General features: G+C 43.6%; 3 protein-coding genes and 1 long non-coding RNA gene across 9 annotated transcripts; 3 read left to right on the top strand and 1 right to left on the bottom strand.

Annotated features, from left to right (window-relative positions):
- Positions 1–1457: 1457 nt before the first annotated feature.
- Positions 1458–6150, bottom strand: LOC129840519 (adrenodoxin-like). 2 transcript variants are annotated; one of them, XM_055908443.1, is made up of 4 exons: positions 5648–6150; positions 3904–4028; positions 3641–3770; positions 1458–3124 (listed from the first exon to the last, which is right to left on the bottom strand). In XM_055908443.1, exons 1-4 carry the CDS (start codon positions 5824–5826, stop codon positions 3016–3018), a joined length of 543 nt encoding a protein of 180 aa, XP_055764418.1. In that variant the 5' UTR covers positions 5827–6150; the 3' UTR covers positions 1458–3015. The 2 variants fall into 2 exon arrangements, 1 of the variants encoding a protein (XP_055764418.1); XR_008757212.1 differs by having other exon boundaries at positions 3036–3124; positions 3517–3770.
- Positions 6151–8335: 2185 nt separating this feature from the next.
- On the top strand, positions 8336–9561 carry LOC129840517 (uncharacterized). The gene is made up of 3 exons (XR_008757211.1): positions 8336–8404; positions 8893–8930; positions 9417–9561. It is a non-coding gene; the product is annotated as an uncharacterized LOC129840517 (long non-coding RNA).
- A 1416-nt stretch (positions 9562–10977) lies between these two features.
- On the top strand, positions 10978–13588 carry LOC129840516 (uncharacterized). Its single transcript, XM_055908439.1, has 8 exons — positions 10978–11062; positions 11164–11319; positions 11447–11593; positions 12239–12373; positions 12470–12588; positions 12677–12811; positions 12925–13036; positions 13400–13588. Exons 1-8 carry the CDS (start codon positions 10999–11001, stop codon positions 13471–13473), a joined length of 942 nt encoding a protein of 313 aa, XP_055764414.1. The 5' UTR covers positions 10978–10998; the 3' UTR covers positions 13474–13588.
- Positions 13589–14362: 774 nt separating this feature from the next.
- LOC129840513 (protein SON-like) lies at positions 14363–25490 on the top strand. Of its 5 annotated transcripts, XM_055908432.1 has the most exons (13): positions 14365–14515; positions 15747–15814; positions 15961–16125; positions 16516–18117; positions 18262–18671; positions 18862–18996; positions 19703–20008; positions 21065–21175; positions 21254–21370; positions 24268–24415; positions 24549–24614; positions 24728–24843; positions 24958–25490. In XM_055908432.1, exons 1-13 carry the CDS (start codon positions 14433–14435, stop codon positions 25138–25140), a joined length of 3510 nt encoding a protein of 1169 aa, XP_055764407.1. In that variant the 5' UTR covers positions 14365–14432; the 3' UTR covers positions 25141–25490. The 5 variants fall into 5 exon arrangements, 3 of the variants coding, with proteins under 3 accessions (XP_055764409.1, XP_055764408.1, XP_055764407.1); XR_008757210.1 differs by lacking the exons at positions 24549–24614; positions 24728–24843; positions 24958–25490 and adding an exon at positions 23547–23638 and having other exon boundaries at positions 14364–14515; positions 24268–24354; XR_008757209.1 differs by lacking the exons at positions 24549–24614; positions 24728–24843; positions 24958–25490 and having other exon boundaries at positions 14363–14515; positions 21254–22205; positions 23547–24320.
- The last annotated feature ends 110 nt before the right edge of the window (positions 25491–25600 follow it).

Genomic DNA, 25600 nt, shown 5'->3' with positions numbered 1-25600 from the left:
TCAACTCAATTACACCCAAACCCCACTGAACTCAAGTTCAGCCAATCACCCACTGTCACCTCAATCAGCAGGGCTGGTGCACCCTGGGGACTCCAGAATGCCAGTTTGATGCCAAGCTGTTCTGAATGACTGATGTAAGAACTTATCTAATTCATTCTGCCATGTTGCCAACCAATTAGCCTAGCACAGTAACTTCCAACATAGATCCAGCTAATAATATCTACAAAATGTAGATCAGGGTGACTGTCATAAGAGGAAAACTACTGATGCACAACCACATTTCTAAATTGCACCTTGTGTATTCTACTATTATAACTCTCAACAGTACATTGAACCCCTGACTTGAGTCCCCACCCAAAATTAAATAATATACATTTGTTGTCTACAAAAGGGGGGCCACAGGCTGCCAGTTTCCCAACCCGGATGTAGATTGTATGTGTTTCCTGTTTGGAAAGAGATTAGCAGGCATTTGAAATCAACAGATTCTGGTTCTATTGTTTGAAAACTGACTCTTCCCAAAGTAACTATACTGAACAAAAATATAAATGCAACATGTAAAGTGTTGGTTCCATGATTCATGAGCTGAAATAAAAGATCCCAGACATTTTCAAATACGTACAAAAATATTATTTCTCAAATGTGTTTACATCTCTGTTAGTTAGCATTTCGCCTTTGCCAAGATAATCCATCCACCTGTCAGGTGTGGCATATCAAGAAGCTGATTAAACAGCATGGTCATTACACAGGTACACCTTGTGTTGGGTACAAGAAAAGGCCACTCTAAAAAGGGGTTTTGTCACAAGTCACAGATGTCTCAAGTTTGGGGGCGCGTGCAATTAGCATGCTGACTGCAGGAAGGTCCACCAGAGCTGTTGCCAGATAATAGAATGTTCATTTCTCTACCATAAGCTGCCTCCAACGTCATTTTAGAGAATTTGGCAGAACATCCAACCGGCCTCACAACCGTAGACCATGTGTACGAGCGGTTTGCTGATGTCAATGTTGTGAACAGAGTGCTCCATGGTGGCATTGGGGTTATGGTATGGGCAGGCATAAGCTACAGACAAACACAATTGCATTTTAATCGACAGCAATTTGAATGCACAGAAATATCATAATGAGATGCCGAGGCCCAATTCTTTTAAAGTATCTGTGACCAACAGATGCATGTCAGTATTCCCAGTCATGTGAAATCCATAGATTAGTGCCTAATTTATTTAAATTGACAGATTTCCTCATATGAACTGTAACATCTTTGAAATTGTTGCATGTTGCGTTTATATTAAGAGTGAAGCACTGAAGTAATATCCCTTCCTGCTGTGTCATTTTCTGATTAAAGAACATGTTGGAGGATCCATTTTCTATGGTTGTGTAATACATAATGTTAGTATATTCCCTTGAGGGTGGTTTCTCTTCAGCACCAACAACAGGACATGGGACAGACAGAGAAATCAGACTAATTAGAAATGGTCTATTTTAATACAACATTTCTCTGACTATACACAGATGAGTGCTATTTACAATCACGTGGAATATGAAATTAATATTTGATTACACAAGTGTTAGGACAACACTAAAGACAGTAAGGGTACACAACTTGATAAAACAAAGGCTAGGGTGGCCATAAAAATGACAAGATATCCTAACCAGTCTTGCCTCTGGCCAGATTAATGGGTGTCATTCTGAAGTCTGGATGGGTGACTTTACAAACCTGTTTCAGCTGGTATTTACTCAGAAACTACATGGTGACAAGCTGCACTTCTTGGTACTTATTTTAAAGAATTCAATTGGTAACGTACATTCACTGGAGAACATCTACACAGAACAAAATTATAAATGCAACACGTAAAACATTGGTCCCATGTTTCATAAGCTGAAAGAAAAGACCCCAGAAATGTTCCATATGTACAAAAAAACATATTTCTCTCAAATTGTGTGCGTACGTTTGTTTACATCTCTGTTGGTGAGCATTTCTCCTTTGCCAAGATAATCTATCCACCTGACACGTGTGGCATATCAAGAAGCTGATTAAACAGCATGATTATTACACAGGTGCACCTTGTGCTGGGGACAATAAAAGGTCACTCTACAATATGCAGTTTCATCACACAACACAATGTCACAAGATGTCTCAAGTTTGAAGGAGCTTGCAATTGGCAGGCTGACTGGAGGAAGGTCCATCAGAGCTGTTGCCAGATAATAGAATGTTCATCTCTCTAACATAAGCTGCCTCCAACGTTGTTTTAGAGAATTTGGCAGAATGTCCAACCGGTCTCACAACCACAGACCATGTGTATGGCGTCGTGTGGTCGAGCGGTTTGCTGATGTCAACGTTGTGAACAGAGTGCCCCATGGTGGCAGTGGGGTTATGGTATGGGCAAGCATAAGCTACAGACAACAAAAACAATTGCATTTTATCAATGGCAATTTGAATGCACAGAAACACCGTGATGAGATCCCGAGGCCCATTGTGAGGCCCATTTCTTTTAAAATCTATATCTATCTATATCTATCTTATCTATAACTAACAGATGCATATCTGTATTCCCAGTCATGTTAAATCCATAGATTAGGGCCTAATTTCTTTATTTCAATTGACAGATTTCCTCATATCAACTCTAACTCAGTAAAATCTTTGAGATTGTTGCATTAATATTTCTGTTTAGTATATACGACTTCACAACCGTTAAGGACTGTGGGGGGGGGGGGGGGGGGGGGGGGGGGGGGTTGCGGGCTGATTGGAGACTTCCATCTAAACTTTCTTCTATTCTCCAGAACCTGCTTGGCACAGAGGAATTATTTGCCAACTTTCCCATTGTTCCCTGTATAAAGTGAATGTAAAACTGTGATGATGGGGACTCATTCAAATGTTAATATTTCATAATCTCTATAAATACAGTGTCTTCCATTTCAACATTTATACCAGCATACCACTTAGAATTAGGCATTATTTGGTCATGCTAGTGTTGAAATAAAGCATTGATTTGGGCAAATTACTCTGGTCTGGGGTGGCCATTATGAGGACCCGTCTCCACTCTGTCGGATGTCTGCCACACTCTCAGGCACCCTCGCTGTCATGCCTTCCAGGGACCTGGTCAGGCAGATCTGGCAACCCAGGCGGGACCTGGCAGAAAGAGAGAGAGAAAAAAGAAGATTATGATAAACATATTTAAAAATGTCACAATGCTATGACCTAACCAAAATGGATCTACTTGAAATAATTGAAGTTGGAGAGTGAGAAGGTAATCTTATTCAAGATCTGTGTTTAGGGGGTAACGTTTTGGGACAACAGAAGTGAAGTGGGCCAGTGTCACAAGAGATTCAGTCAACACTCAGCTAATATGATTAGTGAGGTCATGACTGTCACCCTCCTCATCTTGCTCTGCCTAAACCAGCAACAGCAACACAGAACTCAAATCCCCTTCCGATTGGTTGGAAAGCAGGCTAGCAACAGTACAAGGCAAGCGTGTGCCACTGTGTGTTTATCCCTCTGTTCTTGTTCCTCACAATGATTACCTCCTAATCTCATTAAAATCAACGCTGAACAGCATAACACTCTGGTTACACTGGTGGCAGTGTGTGTGTGTCATTTCACTTGTGCGTCCAATCAATGGGCCTCCAATTCCTGTGTGTGTCTCACATGTCTGTGAGTCCGTAGGCCAGGTCAAGCATATCCATCTCCTCGTCAGTAATGGGGCCCAGCTTATTATACACGTCTTCCTCAAAGATCAGGTGACAGGTAGAACAGGCCAGTGTCCCCTCACATGCACCTGACAGACAGAGACAAACGCACAGAGAGACAGACAGAGGGATCAAAACATTCCACAGAGTGAGAGAGCAGACAAAACCTACAATAAACAACCGTATTAATTCACTTAACCACATTAACGTAACCCAACTCACCGAACCCATCGAAATCGAGGTCCTGGTCGATAATGACATCTAGGAGAGAGTCTCCAGGAGAGCCTTTGACAGAGACCTTCTCTCCATCTCGATTGATGAAGTGGACCGTCACCTTATTGTCAGCTCTGCACAGGAACAGACACAAGGGTGCAATTACAGACAGTAGCTGTGGTCATGCTGGGGAATGGGAATACATTGGATTAACATAACACTTTACAGATGCTCAAGGACTTTGTATTGTATGTTGGAAATGGGTAACTCCCTCTCAGGACTTCGGTTACTACTGTACAGGCTGTTTTTGAAGGTGTATTGGTTTCGGGTTACTGCACACAGATCCAATGGCTTTAGCTTTGACATCCTTTGCACCCCATTATTTCTATCTCTACTTTGCACCTTCTTCCACTGCAAACCAACCATTCCAGTGTTTTTTTTACTTGCTATATTGTATTTACTTCGCCACCATGGCCTTTTATATTTTTATTTATATATATATTTTATTTGCCTTCACCTCCCTTATCTCACCTCACTTGCTCATATTGTATATAGACTTATTTTTCTACTGTATTATTGACTGTATGTTTGTTTTACTCCATGTGTAACTATGTGTTGTTGTATGTGTCGAACTGCTTTGCTTTATCTTGGCCAGGTCGCAATTGTAAATAAGAACGTGTTCTCAATTTGCCTACCTGGTTAAATAAAGGTGAAATAAATAAATAAAATCTATACCAGGATGTGTTGAACAATATTTCTACAGTCAATCCATACTCTACAGTGGGTAATTAGTCCCACAAGCAATCCAGCAATGTCCTAGTCCAACAACTATTTAGAGATCCTGAACAAAGCCCTGGTTTGATGGCACTTATCTGCCAGAATGATCAGTACCTAGCTGTACAATGGTGACAGTTTGCAAATGAATTGATTTGCACATGATTTTCAAATGATGAGATGTACATAAGGTTACAGGCAGTGTGTCATGGTTAATACATTTATTAAATAGAACGGTGTGTTACTGAGGAAGTAGGTAGCTAGACAGATGGTTAACCTTTGCTCATCATTTTCAACCAGAAGGGGTTATTGAGTGACTGACTCAGACTTTTTCGTCACACTGCTGCAAGTTTGGAAGTTATGATTAAACACACAGTTCAATCAATCAAGTTTATTTTATATAGCCCTTCGTACATCAGCTAATATCTCGAAGTGCTGTACAGAAACCCAGCCTAAAACCCCAAACAGCAAGCAATGCAGGTGTAGAAGCACAGTGGCTAGGAAAAACTCCCTAGAAAGGCCAAAACCTAGGAAGAAACCTAGAGAGGAACCAGGCTATGAGGGGTGGCCAGTCCTCTTCTGGCTGTGCTGGGTGGAGATTATAACAGAACTATGCCAAGATGTTCAAAATGTTCATAAGTGACAAGCATGGTCAAATAATAATCATGAATAATTTTCAGTTGGCTTTTCATAGCCGTTCTAAGAAATTCTAAGAAATTATTGCTACCTAGTTGGTTCGAACAAATACATCGAGTACTGATTACGCAACAAGCCTTTCTACTGAAAGTAGCCTTCAGGTATTGGCTTATTTGATGCGATACTAACAAGTTTGTTAACGTTAGCATTCTTCCTAACATGAACTAGTTAAGTTAGCCAATATGACTAGCTAGCAATTAGCCTAACTAAGCGTGGATACCTTTATAGCTAGCAAGTTAAGTGCGTTTGGGGACATGGGGACATATATGACACGATTTCTTACCTAAGAGGTTGTGTGTTAGTGCTAAAATCCCTTACACGAATACAGGCCATTCTCTGACCGGCCAATGATAAGTTCCCCGACGTTGTGTTTGTTGCTGAAATGAGTGCTTCTGTTCGTCGTAGAGAATTTTCTCGGAACGAAACATGAAATAGTCTTCTTGCCGATGTCATCAGAGCCATTGCTTGGAAATGACGTTCAAACTCTAGCTTAAACAACAGGGAAGAGAGTCCGATTTAGCCTTGTATGAGACCGCTATACACTACTGACAAAACAAGTACTTTCCCTTTGCATAACCAGCAGACACCGCTGCTCGGTCGGTGTCATGTTAATTGCATAACATCTTAGCTACTGCTATATGGATGCCATACTGCTACACGATCACTTTGGAAATAAAACCTGAAATATATCTAATTTGTTTCAATGAAATAAGCTTAGCCTCTGGACTATTTCAAATGCAAAGCGCAAGGTTTTACTTTTTTATTTAAAGATTTCAAAATAACTTCCTGGAACAAATTATGACATTCCCTCTCACGTGACCTTACGTGACCAATCACAAGAGTTTTCTTGGGGTCTTTTTCGGGGCAGTGAATCGTTTTCATGTATTCAAATGTATTATATCATGTATTCCATAATGTATCCAAATGTTAGCGCATGGTAAATGATGATTTTGAAAACTAGTTTTAAGTTGTCTACTGTGGTCTTGAAAAGTACTCTTATCCTCAAAATCTGTATATGAGCTGAAAGGGAAATTATTACTCAAACTCATTATGGGAAGAATTAAAACTTCTTATGGCTGCAGGGGCAGTATTGAGTAGCTTGGATGAAAAGGTGCCCAGAGTAAACGGCCTGCTCCTCAGTCACAGTTGCTAATATATGCATATTATTAGTCTATTTGGATAGAAAACACCCTGAAGTTTCTAAAACTGTTTGAATGATGTCTGTAAGTATAACAGAACTCATAAGGAAAAGGCAAAAACCTGAGAAAAAAATCCAACCAGGAAGTGTGAAATCTGAGGTTTGTAGGTTTTCAACTCATCGCCTATAGAATACACAGTGGGATATGAGTCATTTTGCACTTCCTACGGCTTCCACTAGATGTCAACAGTCTTTAGAACCTTGTCTGATGCTTTTACTGTGAAGTGGGGCCGAAGGAGAGGGGATTTGGTAAGGTCTACAATGACCTGAACATGCGCTGAGCATGTGCGTTCATGTGAGACTGAGCTCTGTTCTATCGCATTTCTGAAGACAAAGCAATTCTCCGGATGGAACATTATTGAAGATTTATGTTAAAAACATACTAAAGATTGATTCAATACATCGTTTGACATGTTTCTACTGACTGTTACGGAACTTTTTGACATTTCGTCTGCGTTTAGTGAACGAGCTTTGTGACTTTGTATTTGTTTACCAAACGCGCTAACAAAAGTAGCTATTTTGGACATAAATTATGGACATTACCGAACAAATCAAACATTTATTGTGGAACTGGGATTCCTGGGAGTGCATTCTGATGAAGATCATCGAAGGTAAGTGAATATTTATAATGTTATTTCTGATTTCTGTTGACTGCACAATATGGAGGGAACCTGTATGGCTTGATTGGGCTCTGAGCGCCGACCTCAGATTATTGCATGGTTTGCTTTTTCCGTAAAGCTTTTTTGAAATCTGACACAGCGGTTGCATTAAGGAGAAGTGGATCTAAAATTCCATGTATAACATTTGATCTTTGATCAACGTTTATTATGAGTATTTCTGGAAATTTATGTGGCTCTCTGCAAAATCACTGGATGTTTTTGTTACTATTGAACATAACGCGCCAATGTATACTGAGATTTTTTTTACATAAATATGAACTTTACTGAACAAAATATACATGTATTGTGTAACATGAAGTCCTATGAGTGTCATCTGATGAAGATCATCAAAGGTTAGTGATTAATTTTATCTCTATTTCTGCTTTTTGTGACTCCTGTCTTTGGCTGGAAAAATGGCTGTGTTTTTCTGTGATTTGGCGGTGACCTAACATAATCGTTTGTGGTGCTTTCGCTGTAAAGCCTTTTTGAAATCGGACACTGTGGTCGGATTAACAACAAGATTACCTTTAAAATGGTATAAGATACTTGTATGTTTGAGGAATTTTAATTATTATATTTCTGTTGTTTGAATTTGGCGCCCTGCACTTTCACTGGCTGTTGTCATATCGATCCCGTTAATGGGATTGCAGCCCTAAGAATTAACTACCACAAGTCTCCTTTTCCATTCATACATAAGATTCTATATGGTGTATCATACCAGATATGTGTTATCATTTTAGTGGCTTACACAGGGCAGTTTAAATGGAATAAAGTCATTTGATCAAATGTTACTGATATAAAAAAAACAAATTCAATCAATACTGTTCGTGCTAGTGTGGAGTGGGTAACAGGTGTGCTATCTCGCTTTATTAGCTGGATGCCTTGCCATACCTGACAATGACTTACAATGAAATCCCAAGTTAAAAAACATTGGGATATGGCGGCAATCCAAAATGTTTATAAAAAGGTGAAACGAGGTAAAGTCTTATTGACAATAAATTGGGATTGCTGCTGTTTCCCAATGTTCTTGAACTTGGGATTTCATTTGAACTGTTTGTGTTCATATCAGAGAGTATACGCCCCTTATCATCTTTATTGCTGCAGCTGAATACTTATTGACCAGTGAGTCTTGTCTTTTCTCAAATTACTTTCTGAGTCTCCAGACCACCTGTTCACCATACAGGTAAGTGAAATACAACTACGCACACTCAATACACACAAACAGAGATACACAGACTGAGCGTCTGCTAAATGGCATATAGAGAGTATATATATATTATTTATAAAAGGAAAACGTATTTGACACAGACACACATACACACAGTCAATGTAGGCTAGCTACTCACGTACTTGAACCCAATGTTAAATAGACACTAAGGTCGAAACATTATCTAAGTGAAGGGAGAGGCTAAGGCACTGGTAAACTGGACAGGAACTGAGCAGAGGTACTTGGACTAAAAGGTAAGAGAGACAGTGAGACTTTTAGATTGAGAACAGTCACAGAGCACTAGCACAGCTGGATTCACCCTACAACCAACAGGTGAGATTACCTGTCTGAGTTAGGTAGATACAGTATATACATTTAGACAGCATATACATTTAGACACCATCAGTGTACCTATTCTCTCTCATCCACTTTTTTCTCTTCTTTGCTTCTTGTCTTGTTCACAGGATGTTGACGTTTACGTTTTTGCTCCTGGCTTTGTCAAGTAAGAATCTGACATTTTTGAATGTTTTTTTTTTTGACAGACGAGATTCCTCAAATTGAGAATAACTGAAATATTACAGTATAGACTGCTTATGCAAAAATACTACATTTCACTATATCAATGTACTGTAACGTTGGACTTATTCCTTACTCTTTTGGACTTTGTTGCAATAAATTCTTATCATGTTAGATTATTTTTCTGGCACAGTGGTTAATAATTGTACCAATAGGGCAGCGGTTCCTTCTCTATGTATGTTCTTATCTGATCAAAATAAGTGCATGCCTTGTATAACAAGGTCAAAGTTCAAGGGCAGTGTGTTTGTGGGCTGGCATGCATGCATGTAGGGTGTGTGTGCTCGTGTGCATGTGTGTGCGTGCATGAGTATGATCATTTTTGCAAGTGTGTGTATGTATGAATCTGACCGTGCCTCCCCCCACTTTTGCTCTTGATTATAATATTTACTGATTGTATGTTGTGTCCCCCCAGGTCTCCATGCTGCCCCACTGAGGGATGATGTAGTGGCACCCCCTAGAGGTAGGCTTCAGGATCGCAAGGTCCTGGTTCTGCCCCGGAGCGTCCCAGTGAGGGATCATGTAGTGTCATCCCCTAGAGGTAGACTTCAGGATCGCAAGGTCCTGGTTCTGCCCCGGAGCGTCCCAGTGAGGGATCATGTAGTGTCATCCCCTAGAGGTAGACTTCAGGATCGCAAGGTCCTGGTTCTGCCCCGGAGCGTCCCAGTGGAGGAGCGCAGACAGGGAACAGAGCCCTCCAGACGCTTCATCATGGACCTGAACACCGGCCTCGTCAAGGAACACGTCAGTGAGATGGACAGGAGAGTGGCACCAGGTACAGGGATTTGAAATGTTACATTATCCAGAAATTGTATTTATTTTTTACATTTTGGGTTTTATATGTTGTCTTTCTCCCCTGGACACAGTAAGCACAGGTTTTCTAGCAGTCCTACAGACATTCGCTTTGGAAGATAAGGCTAGCTGAAAACAGTGTAACTGATATGGCTGAAAACAGTGTAACAGATATGGCTGAAAACAGTGTAACTGATATGGCTGAAAACAGTGTAACTGATATGGGTGAAAACAGTGTAACTGATATGGGTGAAAACAGTGTAACTGATATGGGTGAAAACAGTGTAACTGATATGGGTGAAAACAGTGTAACCGATATGGGTCAAAAAAATGTAACTGATATGGGTGAAAACAGTGTAACTGATATGGGTGAAGACAGTGTAACTGATATGGGTGAAAACAGTGTAACAGATATGGGTGAAAACAGTGTAACTGATATGGCTGAAAACAGTGTAACAGATATGGCTGAAAACAGTGTAACTGATATGGGTGAAAACAGTGTAACTGATATGGGTGAAAACAGTGTAAACAGATATGGCTGAAAACAGTGTAACAGATATGGGTGAAAACAGTGTAACTGATATGGGTGAAAACAGTGTAACTGATATGGGTGAAAACAGTGTAACTGATATGGGTGAAAAAAATGTAACTGATATGGGTGAAAACAGTGTAACTGATATGGGTGAAGACAGTGTAACTGATATGGGTGAAAACAGTGTAACAGATATGGGTGAAAACAGTGTAACTGATATGGCTGAAAACAGTGTAACAGATATGGCTGAAAACAGTGTAACTGATATGGGTGAAAACAGTGTAACTGATATTGTGTCTGTATATTTCTCTCTCTCTCCAGTGTACGTTCCTCCCTCTGTGGATGAGTACAGACAGGGAACCGAGAACTCCCAGAAGACTCTGGTGGACATTAGGAGCGGACGCATCATCAAACCTGTCGGAGAGATGGAGAGAAGCATGATAATGACTCCTCAGGGTGAGAGAGTGTGTGTTTATGTGTGTATTTGTAACAGAGAGAGAATATACTAAAACTTTATTGCGCACCTAACCCATGTATTTCCTATCCAGAGCCTATGGAGGTCCCAGTCCCAGTCCAGAGGAGAGTGGGAGGATGGGTGAGGGCTGATGTTCTGCCCGGGAGTCTCTCAGTGGAGGAACGCAGACAGGGAACAGAGCCCTCCAGACGCTTCATCATGGACCTGAACACCGGCCTCGTCAAGGAACACGTCAGTGAGATGGAGAGGAGAGTGGCACCAGGTACAGGGCTTTGAAATGTTACATTATCCACAAATGTTATTTATTTTTTTACATTTTGGGTTTAATATATTGTCTTTCTCCCCTGCTCATCTCCTCTCCAGTGTACACACCTTCCTCTGTGGATGAGTACAGACAGGGAACCGAGAACTCCCAGAAAACTCTGGTGGACATCAGGAGCGGACGCATCATCAGGCCTGTTGGAGAGATGGAGAGAAGCAATAAACAGATACTTCAGGATGAGAGAGACAGATTCCAAAGTACAACAGAAGTTTTTATTTTTTATATACACTAAATATATATATATACCTATATATATTCATATCCATATCTAAAAGCCTGTCCACTTGAATTGCTTATTCAGTGGCCTTCTCCTTCTCCCTGTAGATGTGAGGCTGGTTGGGGCTGAGGTCCGGAGCGTCCCAGTGGAGGAACGTAGACAGGGAACAGTGCCTTCCAGACGATTCATTTTGAACCTGAACACCGGCCTCGTCAAGGAACACATCAGCGAGATGGACAGGAGAGTGGCACCAGGTACAGGGCTTTGTAATGTTACATTTTTCTGAAATTGTAATCTCTAAAAAAGGAAACAACTATTGGAAGAAGTATTAGGGGTTATATACACTGTGTGTACAAAACATTAAGAACACCTTCCTAATACTGAGTTGCACCCCCCCCCCCCCTTTTGCCCTCAGAACAGCCTCAATTCGTTGGGTGTTAAAAGCATCCCACAGGGATCCTGGCCAATGTTGACTCCAATTCTTCCCAAAGTTGTGTCAAGTTGGCTCGATTTCCTTTGGGTGGTGGACCATTGTTGATACACACAGGAAACTGTTGAGCGTGAAAAACCCAGCAGCGTTGCAGTTCTTGACACAAACTGGTGCGCCTGGCACATACTACCATACCCCGTTCAAAGGCACATAAATGTTTTGCCGTGTCCATTAAATTAACACTCTGAATGGCACACATACACAATCCATGGCTTAATTGTCTCAAGACTTAAAAATAATTCTTTAACCTGTCTCCTCCTCTTCATCTAAGCTGATTGAAGTGGATTTAACAAAGGACATCAGTAAGGGATCATAGCTTTCACCTGGATTCATCTGGTAGGTCTATGTCATGGTAAGGTGTTCATAATGTTTTGTACACTCAGTGTAAATTCTCTTTTTCTCTCTCCAGTGTACACTCCTTACTCTGTAGATGAGTTCAGACAGGGAACCGAGAACTCCCAGAAAACTCTGGTGGACATCAGGAGTGGACGCATCATTAGGCCTGTTGGAGAGATGGAGAGAAGCATGAAACTGACACCTCAGGGTGAGAGAGTGTTTGTGTGTACAGTATGTGTGTGTGTGTACAGTTTGTGTATGTTTGTGTACTGATGGAGAATGCTTGCTCTCCTTCTCCCTGTAGATGACAGGCTGGTGAGTGCTAAGGCTGAGACTCACTCAGAGAAAGAGTGTGTTGGTGAGGTCATCGATGGCCACTGCTATCAGTTCAACCCCACACTAATGACCTTCAGTGAGGCAGAGGTGAAATATACACCCAGTCAGTCATATTCGCTTTTCTCTTAAACAAACAGCTGTCCTAATATTTGTGTGTGTGTGTGTGTGCGTCCAGTACTCCTGCAGAATTCTCTCCCCTTACGGACACCTGGCCTCCGTAACCAACGGCAACCTGCACTCCCGCCTGGTCTCCCTGGTGACCAGGGCCACCAAGAGTCCCGTCCTCACCTGGCTGGGTGGAGTCGTGAAGGTCAGTATTCCATCACCCCCCACTCTTGTTCAATCAGAATGTCTAATAGTAACCAAGCCATTTTCCTAGAGTTTTAATGGTGTGTATGTGTGTGTGTGTTGTGACCCCTGCAGGATAAGCAGTCAGAGTGGACCGACGGGTCAGCCTGGGGCTACAGTGACTGGATGCCCCGTCACCCAGACACACAGACAGACAAGCAGGCTTGTCTGGAGATGTTCAGAATTGGTGAGACTCATACATTTAAGAATATTTGATATCTATATTGACAACCTTTTAAGTATTAACAATATAATATTTTCTAAGTCACAGTGCTGTCAATAGCAGGTTATATTGTGAAATTCTACCTTTGAGACTGTTGATAAATAAGGCTATAAATCATAAAAAGTCTTGGAAGGACCTAGATGAACCTGGTTTTGGTTATGAGAGCATGTTGTATTATAAGATTTCTGTTCTTTCATGACCATAACATTCTGATACTGTTTTAATCAACAGGTCTATTAGACACAATCAAAGTTAGATCCTTAAAATTGGATTATATGGTATATGAGTGTTCCATTTAACAACATTGTCATTTGTTCCCTTTCCCAGATGAGAGCTGGTGGACAGCAGTGGACTGTGAACTGAAGAGAGCTTCCATCTGCTCCTTCCCCATGGCAGCATAAGAGGCCTGCACTAACTGTAGAATTAGAACAAGTAGAATGGACATTACAATGCACTATGAATGGGACTGGTCACTCGATGGCAAGTTGCAACATACATAGAAGGCAACAAAACCTGATGGAGACAAACACAATAGAAAAGTTAAATTCCCCCCCCCCCCATTGGTAGTGATATCAGGTCTCACCAGTAACCAAGTGATGTCAACACATGAAGTTTCTATTGAAGTGTTCTAATCTGTCACCCTCTTGAGTGACATTAAAAAACATGGATTTAAAAAATATATATCCATTCTACACATTCTGTTTCCATGCAGTAATCCTGTGAACCATAAATCATCTGCATCCTGTTTGTATTAAGTTGTATGTCCTCCCTTCTTAAAATAAAAACGGAGCATTTTACATGGTGTGTCTCTTGTGTTCATTGTGAAATGAAAACAGCTGGAGATGTGTTCTGCCTGAAGCTGTTTCAATGATGCTTCAGCAACAGGTCCAAATACTTCCCCTACTCCAACTGTCTGAATACTGTTTGAATAGTACATACTGTATAATGAAATCAAAAAGAACTGGAACTAACTGGAACCAACTGATCCAAGCCGTATAACCTTTGTCCACGCTTATGAATGAGACACTCCTGTATGGCAGGTAGTCATAAATAATAAAATAGGCTAGACTACTATCTACTGCTTGCCTATATCAACAAAAATACTTCGGGAAAACAATTAGCTTGAGGAAAACTATAAAAGTGAGACCAATAGATAAACGAAGCGCTTCACTACACCGACAGTTTATAACAGACAGAGGCAAAGAGAGTACGCACGCAAACATGAACAACTTTTTCAGTCTGTCGATGGGAGGTGGGTTGCAACCAACGTCCGGTATCGGTCTGTGCTGCTACACATGCGCTGAACGGACGCCGCGGAAAACACATTGGTGGATGTAGGCATTGAGGGATTACTAAAGACATGGCGGCCAACATCGAGCAAATTTTTCGCGATTTCGTAGTAAATAAGATAAAAGAAATTGAAGATGAGAGTCAAGACATCATGTAAATATGTTTTTATACAGCCTACATTACTGGCATGAATGGTTTGTTCGGGCAATTTGAGAAATGTATAATTTTCTGTGCTGGCCTACTAGGTTAGCTAGCTTGCGTGTTCGGCAGTACAAAGTGTGCAAGGCAGGCAGTTGCTGTGGCTACAACGTATTAAGCTAGCTAACTACCTGACTAATAACACGGTAAACTCATGGGTTGGTTCTTGCAAAGATTATTATACTGGGGTTTTTGGGTTCAAACAAACCAGGTAACTAACGTGGCACCAGGTACAGGGCTTGTTCGCACTACGCACCTTCCTAGCTAGCTAATCATGCTAAATGTGGATTGCTAACAAGCCAACGTTAGCAGTTTACCAGGACGCGATCTCTTTGCTAGAACTCCCCCAAAACGTTGGTTTGACAGAGTCACAGTGTGCAAAGGCAATACACATAATTTACACACACACATTTTGGATTATCAGGATTTTTTTTTTTAGCTAGCTATGTCAAAAGCAATGCCGGGGACTTAGTTATGCCTTTGAGTTTTCGCGTTACACTGTCACGTTCTAATTTGAGGTTAACGCCAAATAACTAACAGTAGCTAGCTACCTCGCAGGGTGGGTATAATTTCTGAAACTTTCCAACAGGAATCTGTTCCAAAAACTTAAAGTACAAGGTTGCCAACAAACAACGCATACAAAGTAGCATGATCAATTCACCTAGCTAACTAGCTGCCGAATAGGCATCAACCCACCGCGTAGCTTATTCTTAATGTTTGTCCATAGGCTAACAGAGTGAAGATAGACTTTTTTTCGGAATAAACGTGGTGAGTGACAAATTTAATGAAATAGCCCACTCCCTACCCGGTATCTTATTCTGCCGCTATACAACTTTGTATGCGTTGTTGTTGGCAACCTTGTTATTTACTTAGTTTCTAGAACAGATTCCTGTTGGAACGTTCCACAAATTATACCCACCCCTACCTCGCATGTCAAATCACATTTTATTTTTATTTGTCACATGCGCCGAAGACCTTACAGTGAAATGCTTACTTACAAGCCCTGTCAGTTATTATGTAGACTACGTTAATCATTCAAGCTCATACATACTTATAGATATTGTCCATTCGTTGTGTCCACTGTCATGTTGTTAAAAACCAAGACCCCTGCTGATAAGAAAGTTGAGTGAACCTACTGTAAATTCAAGTACAGGTGTCATCTCATACCTGCATTCTCTCTATTAAGTCTGACAGATGAAGGCCATCCCAATGGTAAAACTGCAGAAGGCGCAGATGGGATCAACAACACACAAGGTCAGTAACACAAGGGCTGTATCTCAATAGTCCAAAGTGATATTCTCTCTTCTTTCCTTTTTGCACTGATACAGTGCACTACAGTTTTGATCAGGTGAAAGCATCTATTTCAAATTAAATAGTAATGTACGGTATTATTTATGCAGATAAAGATGGCATAGCCAATAAGGAAGAGGGTGATGTCCCACAAAAGAAACACAAGAAGCACAAGAAGCACAAGAAACACAAAAGCAAAAAGAAGAAACGTAAGGAAGAGAAAGAGAGCGGCTCAGAATCAGCAGCAGACTCTGATGGAGACAAGGCAAAGACTGGTAAGTAGTCTCAAGATACTACTAAGCATATGCATAACAGCAGTGGTGGACCTTTTCAGTTTGATGTTAATAATCAGCAGACTACTTAAAGTTCCATTGTGTAGCTTTGTGCACGACACAATTCACATTGAGTTGTGAGTTCTAGATCTGTCATTCTCATTGAACGCAAGTTTGATGGTAGATCTGTTTGTCATTTTACAGCATTTTTGGTTATTGAAAATATATTTCACAGCTGTTCAGCTAGATGGTACAGTGATTCTCTACAAAAAATTGAGCTTTTTGTCACAAACAGAATTTTTAGCAACCAGGTAATGTCGATTTCTACATATTGCACCATTGAATCAAATGCCATGATGACTAATTTCTAAAATATTGTCATTCATTCCACAGGGGAAGAGGATGATGGGAGATCCAAGCGGCATAAACGACATTCTGGGAAGAAGAAGAAAAAAAAGCAGAAGAAAGATGGTGACAAGTCCAACACCTCATCTGGGTCGGAGTCCGAGTCAAAGCCTCAGCCTGGGAACAAGGAGAGCAAACCTCAGGATCTGCCTGATATCATCCCTAAACTAGAGGAGAAGTGTCCGGAAAAGTCCTCCTCCAGACGCTCACGGTCTCGTTCAGGCAAGCGCAGGTCCAGATCCAGGGACAGGAGAGGGAGATCCAGATCGAGGTCCGGTCGAAGACGTGGCGGACACACACGTTCAAGATCACGGCACCGGAGGTCCAGGTCACATTCTAGAAGGTCTGGGTCTGCCAGGAGAGACAGGAGAACCCGGTCAAGGTCCCTCGTGATCTTGAAGAAAGACAGACGGTCTAGATCGAGATCCAGAAGGCGATCGAAATCTAAGACGAGATCTCAGTCGAGACACCAAGAGATGAGTTCAGGATCTCCCTCTCCATCCAGAAACGACAAATCCAAATCCAGGTCTGCCTCAAGAGACAGCCAATCAGCCGAGAAGGATCCCTCTGCGGCCCTGGCTAAAGATGACTCTGCTGTGATAGACGAAAATGTAATGGTTGCAATCGATCCGCCAGCCCTAGCTTCCCAAAGCAGCATTGATGGTGTTGTCAATATGGCCGTTGCCACTGGAGGAGGGTGGAAGCCGATACCCTTCTTAGGGGACAGCAGTAAGGGAGAGCCAGCCGTTTCGTCCCAGCCCTCAGAATGTCTGACGTCTCCACAGAAGTGTCCTATTTCTCCCAAGGTGCCTTCAGGTGAGCAGCATGAGACCTCCACTGACCACCAGTCAACGTCAGCATCTGACCCCAACCTCAGCGGCCAGCCAACTGGTGAGCCAGGGGAATCGGATGGACCTGTTACTTCAGAAACCTTGGATGGCTCTGTAGATTCCTTACCCCCCAAAACAGATGCTGGTGGAGGGGACAAGGTGACACCTCAGGGTGAAGAGCTGCCTGCCTCACCTCAACCTAAACCACAGCCAACATCTGGAGAGGCAGAGACGACAGAGAAGGAAGGAGAATCCTCAAAGTCCAGGTCTCCTTCAAAGAGGAAAAAGTCAAGGTCAAAGTCTCTTGGTCAGAAGAAACGCTCTGATGCAAAGTCCTCCAAGAGGAGGAGGTCCAGAACCAAGTCTCCAGGGAGGAAAAGGAAATCGAGGTCCTCGTCGCCAAGCCACAAGAGGAAGTCCAGGACGCCGTCTCGGAGGAAGGGGTCTCGCTCAAAGTCCGGGACGAGAAAGAAGAAATCACGGTCCAAATCCAGAACGCGGAACAAGCGCTCAAAGTCTAGGTCGCCGAAAAGGAAACGATCCAAGTCACGGTCTCCTGCTCGGAGGTCAAAGAGATCGAGGTCACGCTCCGGTTCGCGGCGGAGGGGTAGGGGTGCATTCGGCGGCCACCAGCTGAGCCAGAGGGACCGCTGGAAGCGTGAGCCAAGCCACTCCCCAGTCCTCATCCTTCGCAAGAAGAGGTCTCCAGCACGCACCAACCGCGACACCAGCAAAAGCCCGCCACGACTCACAGAGCTGGGTAAGCATGTCACAAAATTATTTCGAATGATCAATGTATTTGAATTGAATAACTTTATTTCCCCCAATGGTAACTTGACAAAAACACTGGTGTACAGTAAGTTTTAATGCAAGTTTGTGATGTGTTCCTCATCCCTCCTCACAGATAAAGACCAGTTACTGGAGATTGCTAAGGCTAATGCAGCCGCCATGTGTGCCAAGGCCGGGATACCCATCCCAGAGAGCCTGCGACCTAAAGCAGTCCTCCAGCTGCCTTTACCCAACCCCATGTCCTTCTCCATGCCCATGAATATGAACATGCCCATGAACATGTCTATGAACATGCCTATGAGCATGACCATGAATGCAGCTATGGCTAGCATGACAGCTGCCACAATGACTGCTGCCCTGGCCAGTATGGGATCTATGGCCTCCATGCACCAGATGGCCCCGCTCCCCAGCATCACCAACAAGCCCCCGCCAGGTCCCCCCCAGCCCAACATGGCCACCATTGAGGATGTGAAGAGGAAGGTGGCCAAGCAGGCAAACAGCATCAGCATCAAGGAGTTCACTGACGTAAGCGCTCTTCAATGTCATGATGATGACAATCATGTAATAATATGCTTTGGAGAAGATTTACTAAGCATTTGTCCTGGTGCAAAATGTAGTCCTGCACCTTTTTCATAACAAAACACAAATCTTAGACATGAAATTGTATGGTAATGGAAACACTGACCCTCTAGCTGTGTCCTGTGTGTTTCTGTAGAAGTGTAAGAAGATTGTGGAGAAGGGAGGGGAGCTGGCCCTCGCTGAACCCCGTATATCTGACGACGAGGACGACGCCAAACCGTTTGGACGAGCCGCCCTGAGGGAGGTCAAGGGCATCTCCTTCAGCCTCAATGTAAGAGCATGGAACACACACACACACACACACACACACACACACACACACACATCATCAACATGTCTCTCATGAATATACAGTACATTCTGAGCTTAAACATTTCCTGAATAAATACAAATGTTTCGAGGCAGTTTCAACTGATATTTAATTTTCAGAACATAGTTACTGTTTGAACATAGTTAAAGACTAGTTACTGTTTAGATACTATGTGGGACTGAAGAGATGTGCCTAACTGGGTGAATGGTTGAAGTGAACTGCAGTATGCTGTCTGTTTTGCCCTGGGCTGATGTTAAGAGCTGTGTCTATTGCTGCCACATAACATTTTACAACAAACATACAGTTTTTCCTATTGAGCCAACATAGGCGATGGGCAAAGCAGACAGCAAGCCTCCTTGGGCCCAGAACCAAACCAGGTAGATTTATACTCTTGCGCACTTTCCCACAAACTTCCATCCCAAGGAGACCTCAGTCATGTGAGTGAAGTTTGCTGGTTGACGTGCACTGGAGATAAATCCCCCTGATTGAGACTGGGCCCAATAACTGCTATGATAACCAGCCATTCCTCTTCAACCATTCCCCTTGTTGAAACACACCTCTTTGTCTTTTTATATTTTTTCCCTCCCATTTTTTAAACAGTAACCCCCCCCCCCCCCCCCCCCCCCCCGCCCCTCCTACTCCTGTGCTGCCCCTCCTCCTCTCTCAGAACGCATCCGTGCGTCCATCGCCGGCGTTGGCGGTTCGGAGCGAGGCGGCGTTCGCCAAGGAGTTCCCCGTCTCGTCGGGCTCCCAGCACAGGAAGAAGGAGGGCGACGGGGGAGGGGCTTATGGAGAGTGGGTGACCGTCGACAAGAAGGCGGAAAAGGCCAAGGCGGCGGCGACCAAGGCATTGGCAACGGCTGCCAAGGAAACTTCGCCTGGGGATGCGCCTTTGTCTGCGGTGTCTGTGGCAACGGAGGAGCCGGCAGTCGTCAAGGAGAGTGATAGTGTGTTCCCGGAGCCGCCACTACAGGTGGGATACGGAGGGGAGGGGGAGGAGGGAGTAAAGTGACACTAAGAGAGATGAGGGGGTTTTAGGGGAGTCGTTGTGTAGGAGGGAGAGAAAGTGAGTTGAGATATTATGCATTTCAAAATCATACGCGTTAAAAATATATGTGATTTATTTTGGGATTTTAGTTTTAACCCAGTGTTTTACCACATGTAGTGGTTTGGATCAGTGGTTTCTGAAATGGTAGGTCACTGCTGGTTCCTATTGGGATGTAGTTTGAGACCAGGTTCTATAGAAACATTGGAATTGGATTCTATAGAAACATTGGTTTGGTTGATTTGAAAGTAGAAAGGTCCAAAAGCCTTAGGTGGGTTGTCATGTCCAGCAGGATGAAAAAGATTTGAGAACCACTGGTTTAGGTGGTATGGTGAGTTTACTTAGAATGCCATACCTGTGCTCCTCATCTGACCCTATAGCAGCATTGACTGGGTTTAGCTGGAATAGCTGTTTCTGAGGGCGGCATGTAAAACACTGACCCTCCTCCCCCACCAGTTCCAAATTGAATGTACAATCAAGGGCATCATTTGACCTCTCAAATCTGAGCAATACCATTCAATAATCTGACTCCCAGGCGATGACAAGTGGTTTAGAATTGAGTTAAAGATCAGTCATCAATCGTCAGATGGGCAGACCAATGAGAAGTCGGGTGACGTCATCCGTGACCTTGCTGTTAATTTGTGCTAATTTTGTATTTGATGCAACTGTTATTAAACAAAGCTGGCTGAAATTCCACAGGTTGCGTTTTATTTTTGGGGGGGATGTACAACTGTACTAATACTGACAACTCTTAAAAACAAATACTGACGACTACGTAGATGTAAGTAGTTTCATATAACAACTGATCTAGGTCTCATGGAATAAGTCTAGATTTCTTTCTTGTATGGTGAACGGATTTTCCTTATTCGTTTTATCGGCTGTTCACTGGTGTGTGTGTGTGTGTGTGTGTGTAGTATTGTGTTTTTGAATGAATGTGTGTGAATGATGTGTGTGTGACGCTGACTCCTGTGTCTCCCCCTTTAGCCTGTAGACATCACCCAGGCAGTCGGTGAGAGGATGAAGGCCCAGAAGCGTCTGGCCGAGAACCCGTACGACGTCAGCGCCATCTGCATGCTCAGCCGTGCTCAGGAACAGGTAAACAGGCGTTTGTAGAAGCATAATGTATGCTGTTTCCACCTCCTTTCTCACACACTAAACATTTCTCTCTGTTAGGTGGATGCATGGGCCCAGTCCAACACCATCCCTGGACTGTTTACAGGTTCTACTGGAGCAACGGTGCTCAGCTCAGAGGAGCTGTCCAACAGCGGACCACAGGCCTGGATCAAGAAGGTACCGTCCACTGCCTTACCTGCTCCCCACCCCAAACATACCACCCCACTACCCTACAGGTGTCTGCATCGCCCATGCCCACTGGTGTACCCACTTCACAAGCCTTCCTCAGCCTGCTCCCTAATCACCACCCAGCCCTAGTCAAATAACTGAATGGCTCTACGCATCGAGCCAGAGACACATACTGTAGTTAGTTTGACAAATGTTCTGTTGATGTAGAACAGACTGAGTTAGAATGGAGTAGTTTCACTGTTACTCAGTGGAGTCCAGGTCAGATGTAAGGGCCCCGAAACGTGGGGTCCACTGCTACCATGGCAACCCTTGTCAGCGCTAACGCACATAGTTTACTGATGTGTGTGTGTGAGAGCATGTGTTGTCTGTATTGTGTGTTTCTGTCTGCGTCAGAAAAGATGCTCTGACGGTAAAGGAAGCCTCTTGTTTATGTTGACTCAGCCTGATATTTGCACTGCAGTCTGTAACAGTGGTAACATGATGAACCCAGACTTTAATCTTTAATCTGACATACAGAGATGAACAAAAATCTCCCTGTACTTCAATCGCCCCCCCCACCCCTCCCCCGCAACACACACACACACATTCTGACTAATTACATTTCCTGTGAAGTGGGTACACCATGTTAAGGGTAGCAATGCAGATTCCTTACATGTGACATTCTTACCAAAGCAGGTGCAAATGCAGTACTGACACCCGGCCACTATTGGTGCTCCGGTCTAACACCCGGCTACTAGTGGTGCTCTGGTCTGTCCACTAAATAGTCTCCCCCTCGGAGTCGGAATAGGGACATGGAGGGAGGGGAGGAAGAGGAGAGCTGGAAGTAAGTCTGCAGACCCCAGAACCCCCCCTTGTCCTCTAGCACCCCAGGGTAAGGCAGAGATTATGGTCCATCTCAGTAGTCTAAAGATGCTTCCTCGTCTCTTTCCTTGGATTCACACTGATCTCAGAACAGGGGAAAGGGAAAATCACTATTCTTTCACCTATCCTGCCTTTTCAGATCAGGTCAGATTTTATTGGGGACTTTCGGTGAGGAAGTGACTTTAGACTATTCAGATGCACCCTAAGACAGGTTACTATAGTCTCTACCGTCACGCTGTCTTCCTATCACTCCCCCACACCCAGTCACACAGAATGTCATCAGGCCCAGAGATAACCATAGTCGTTTGTCCTCTGTCTGTGGACCCCGTCTGGACCCTCCTACCCTGTAGTGTTTCTATAGTGGGCTGTTTGAAGCCAGTGGGTGTAACTGTACCCCAAGCCTCCCTGAGCTCTGTAAACACACAGAGGCAGGGCGCTACTGTTACTGTTTTAAATGTAACATGTTGAGGAATCTCTCTCAGGTTGGTTACACATTGTCACATCATTTGGCTATAGAGAGAGTGATGGATCTGCTGAGTTCATTATTCACTTAATACGACACGTCCTTCACATGCAGATGCTATGTGCAGATGCCATGGACATATGCTGTGGACATGTTCAGAGACATGAAATAGGGATGAGAGTGCATTGATCATACTAATGTTAGTGACATGCATTTTGCTAGCATTGCAGCAGCTAACATTGATTTACAGCACGCTAGCATTGCAGCAGCTAACATTGATTTACAGCACGCTAGCATTACCAGCATATGGACTGTTTGTGTGGTTGTTGGGTGCCCCTAGCAACCAGTCCTGGTGCATTCCGTTTCCCAGTAGATGAGCAGGGTCTAGTTTTAGACCAGTCAGTGGTCTCTAACCCTAGTCCAGGCTGTGCAGGATTTTGTTCCATCCCAGCATAGTCGTATAGGTTAGGGCTGTAACAAAAACCTGCACACTAGCTCCAGGACCACAATTGGAGACCACTGCCTGAGGGAGATCTCTGTTCTGAGGGACCTAGGCTGGTTACAGGTGTCCATGGACATGCCTGTGCTCTTTCCCTTGCCCTGGGGGAGGCTGCGGTCAGAAGTTGCTCCTAGTCACAGATCTAGGATCAGCTTCCCTTCTGCAAATCCTAACTCCAAGCTGACCTAGGTGTCTAGGAGCAACTTCCTCCCAGTCCTTGGGGCAGCCCGAGGAAGGAGGTTGATAAGAGGGGTCTGGATTGGAGCAGAGGGAGAGAGGTGTGGGTTCACAGGGGTGACCTGTGAACTTTCACCTCTCTGTGTATTGGACACTTGTTTCAGGGTCAGTCCTTGTAGCTGTCCTTGTTGCCATGGCCACAGTCAGGCCCCCCTCTCATTTCCTGTCTGATGCTGGGCCGGTGATGAGGGGCTAGGTACGTACACCACACAGCGCCTTACTATACATCTTGTGTAACCGTGTGTGTGAGAGAAAAGGTGTGTAAGACAGAAAGAAATGAGGTGTCAATGCACAGCGCCCTCTTATTTACCTACATGTGGTATAATGTGTGAAGAAATAAGTCTCTCGGCTGTGTCTTGAGTTTCACCACAGAATTTATTTCATTTCATCTGTACTCTTAATGTGTTTTGAAGTTTCTCTAGAAATGTTCTCTCAAACGCACGATTTTCGAAAGCTGCCACCACAGATAGTTATTTCTAGTATTTCACATAGGGGTAGAGGTTACTACAGACAGAGTAACACACACACACACTCACCGTTAACTGTTATCCAGAGGCATGTGAGTTGTCCTGAAGGTTGTCTCTAACTCAAGTCTGACTGTGACACTGGTGTGACTGGATGAGAGACAGAGTGAGTGGATTAGGTGATTGAGATGTTTTCAAGGTGGAAACTAATTATGTGCTTTCGCCTCTGCCTCTTCCCTACCTCTTCACTCTCTTTCTCTCCCTCTTCTCCTCTTCCTCCTCACTCCATGGTTCTCTCTTCTGTTATTCTCCTCTTTCTCCCTCTCTTCCTCCCTTCTCTCCTGCTGCTCCCTCTCTGTAGGATCAGTTCTTGCGAGCAGCCCCGGTGTCGGGAGGAGTGGGGGAGTTTCTCATGAGGAAGATGGGATGGCGGACGGGGGAGGGGCTAGGGCGACACCGCGAGGGCACTGTCGAGCCAATCATCATCGACTTCAAGACCGACCGCAAAGGTGAAGTGACCCATGCTTTCCACCAAAGCATTATGCACAGCGATATTATTCCAGAAGGCTATTAATGATGCTTAATAATGTGTGTTATTGATGATGCTTAATGTGTGATTGATGATTAATAATCTGACCATAGGTCTGGTGGCTGAGGGAGAGAAGACTCAGAAGTCGGGCGGTATGGTTGTGATGAAGGATCTACTGGGTGAGTACAACACACACAGGATTTTAACTCAGTCACTTTTTTTGAAGTGCTATAGAATCAATCAATTAGAATTGTATTGGTTTTAATAAATGTATTGATCATCTGCCCCCCAGGTAAGCACCCAGTGTCTGCTCTGATGGAGATGTGTAACAAGAAGAAGTGGATTCCTCCAGAGTTTGTTATGGTGACCCACAGTGGCCCAGACCACCGCAAGAACTTCCTTTTCAAGGTGTGGATACGTGCTATGAGCCTGTGTGTTTGCATGGGGTTGTTTATTAGTTTATGGATGACTTTGTCAGATGGTTTGTGTTATAACCTCTCCTCCTCTCTCGCTGTACCCCAGGTGGTGGTAAATGGTCAAGACTTCCAGCCTGCGTCAGCCAGTCCCAATAAGAAGCATGCCAAAGCCATGGCTGCTACGGTGGCTCTGCAGGCCATGGGAGAGGTGGCAGGGGACACAGGGCTTTATACAGGGCCTGTGTTCACCACTGCTACCACTGGACCACTGTTCTCCTCCAACGTCTAACACACACACATAGGGAAACACACTCACAGACTGAGATACAGCGCTCGCACACACACAGGAGAAAAATGACTTGAGTCGCAGACCCTTCTGGCTGACAAGGACATATAGAATTTTAAGTCACCCGCCAGGGAATGATGATTTGTATTGGAATTTCTGTTCTTATTCTATGTTTTGGGCCTACACACCACAAGCATTAAGAAGAGCCGTATCTGCTGCCTAATGGTCAACACTAGGAGATAGTGTTACTCTAAGCAAAAGAAACTTACTGATATTTTAAAACGGTTCCATAACTGTTTTTTTTTATCATACTTTGAATGTTTATCTTATGTGTTGAAGCTGTTCATAGTGTTAATGCGAAAAACCCCACCATTCTCCTCATGACCAAATCATCAATATCAAATGTTACCCATTTGGAACATTAATTTTCAAAGTGATTCACACTTGATAGTTCTGTCTCATT

Source organism: Salvelinus fontinalis, chromosome 41 (assembly GCF_029448725.1).
Source record: "Salvelinus fontinalis isolate EN_2023a chromosome 41, ASM2944872v1, whole genome shotgun sequence".
NCBI classification, from domain to species: Eukaryota; Metazoa; Chordata; class Actinopteri; order Salmoniformes; family Salmonidae; genus Salvelinus; species Salvelinus fontinalis.
The sequence above is the reverse complement of the archived record's forward strand: the minus strand, read 5'-3'. Positions and strand labels throughout refer to the sequence as shown.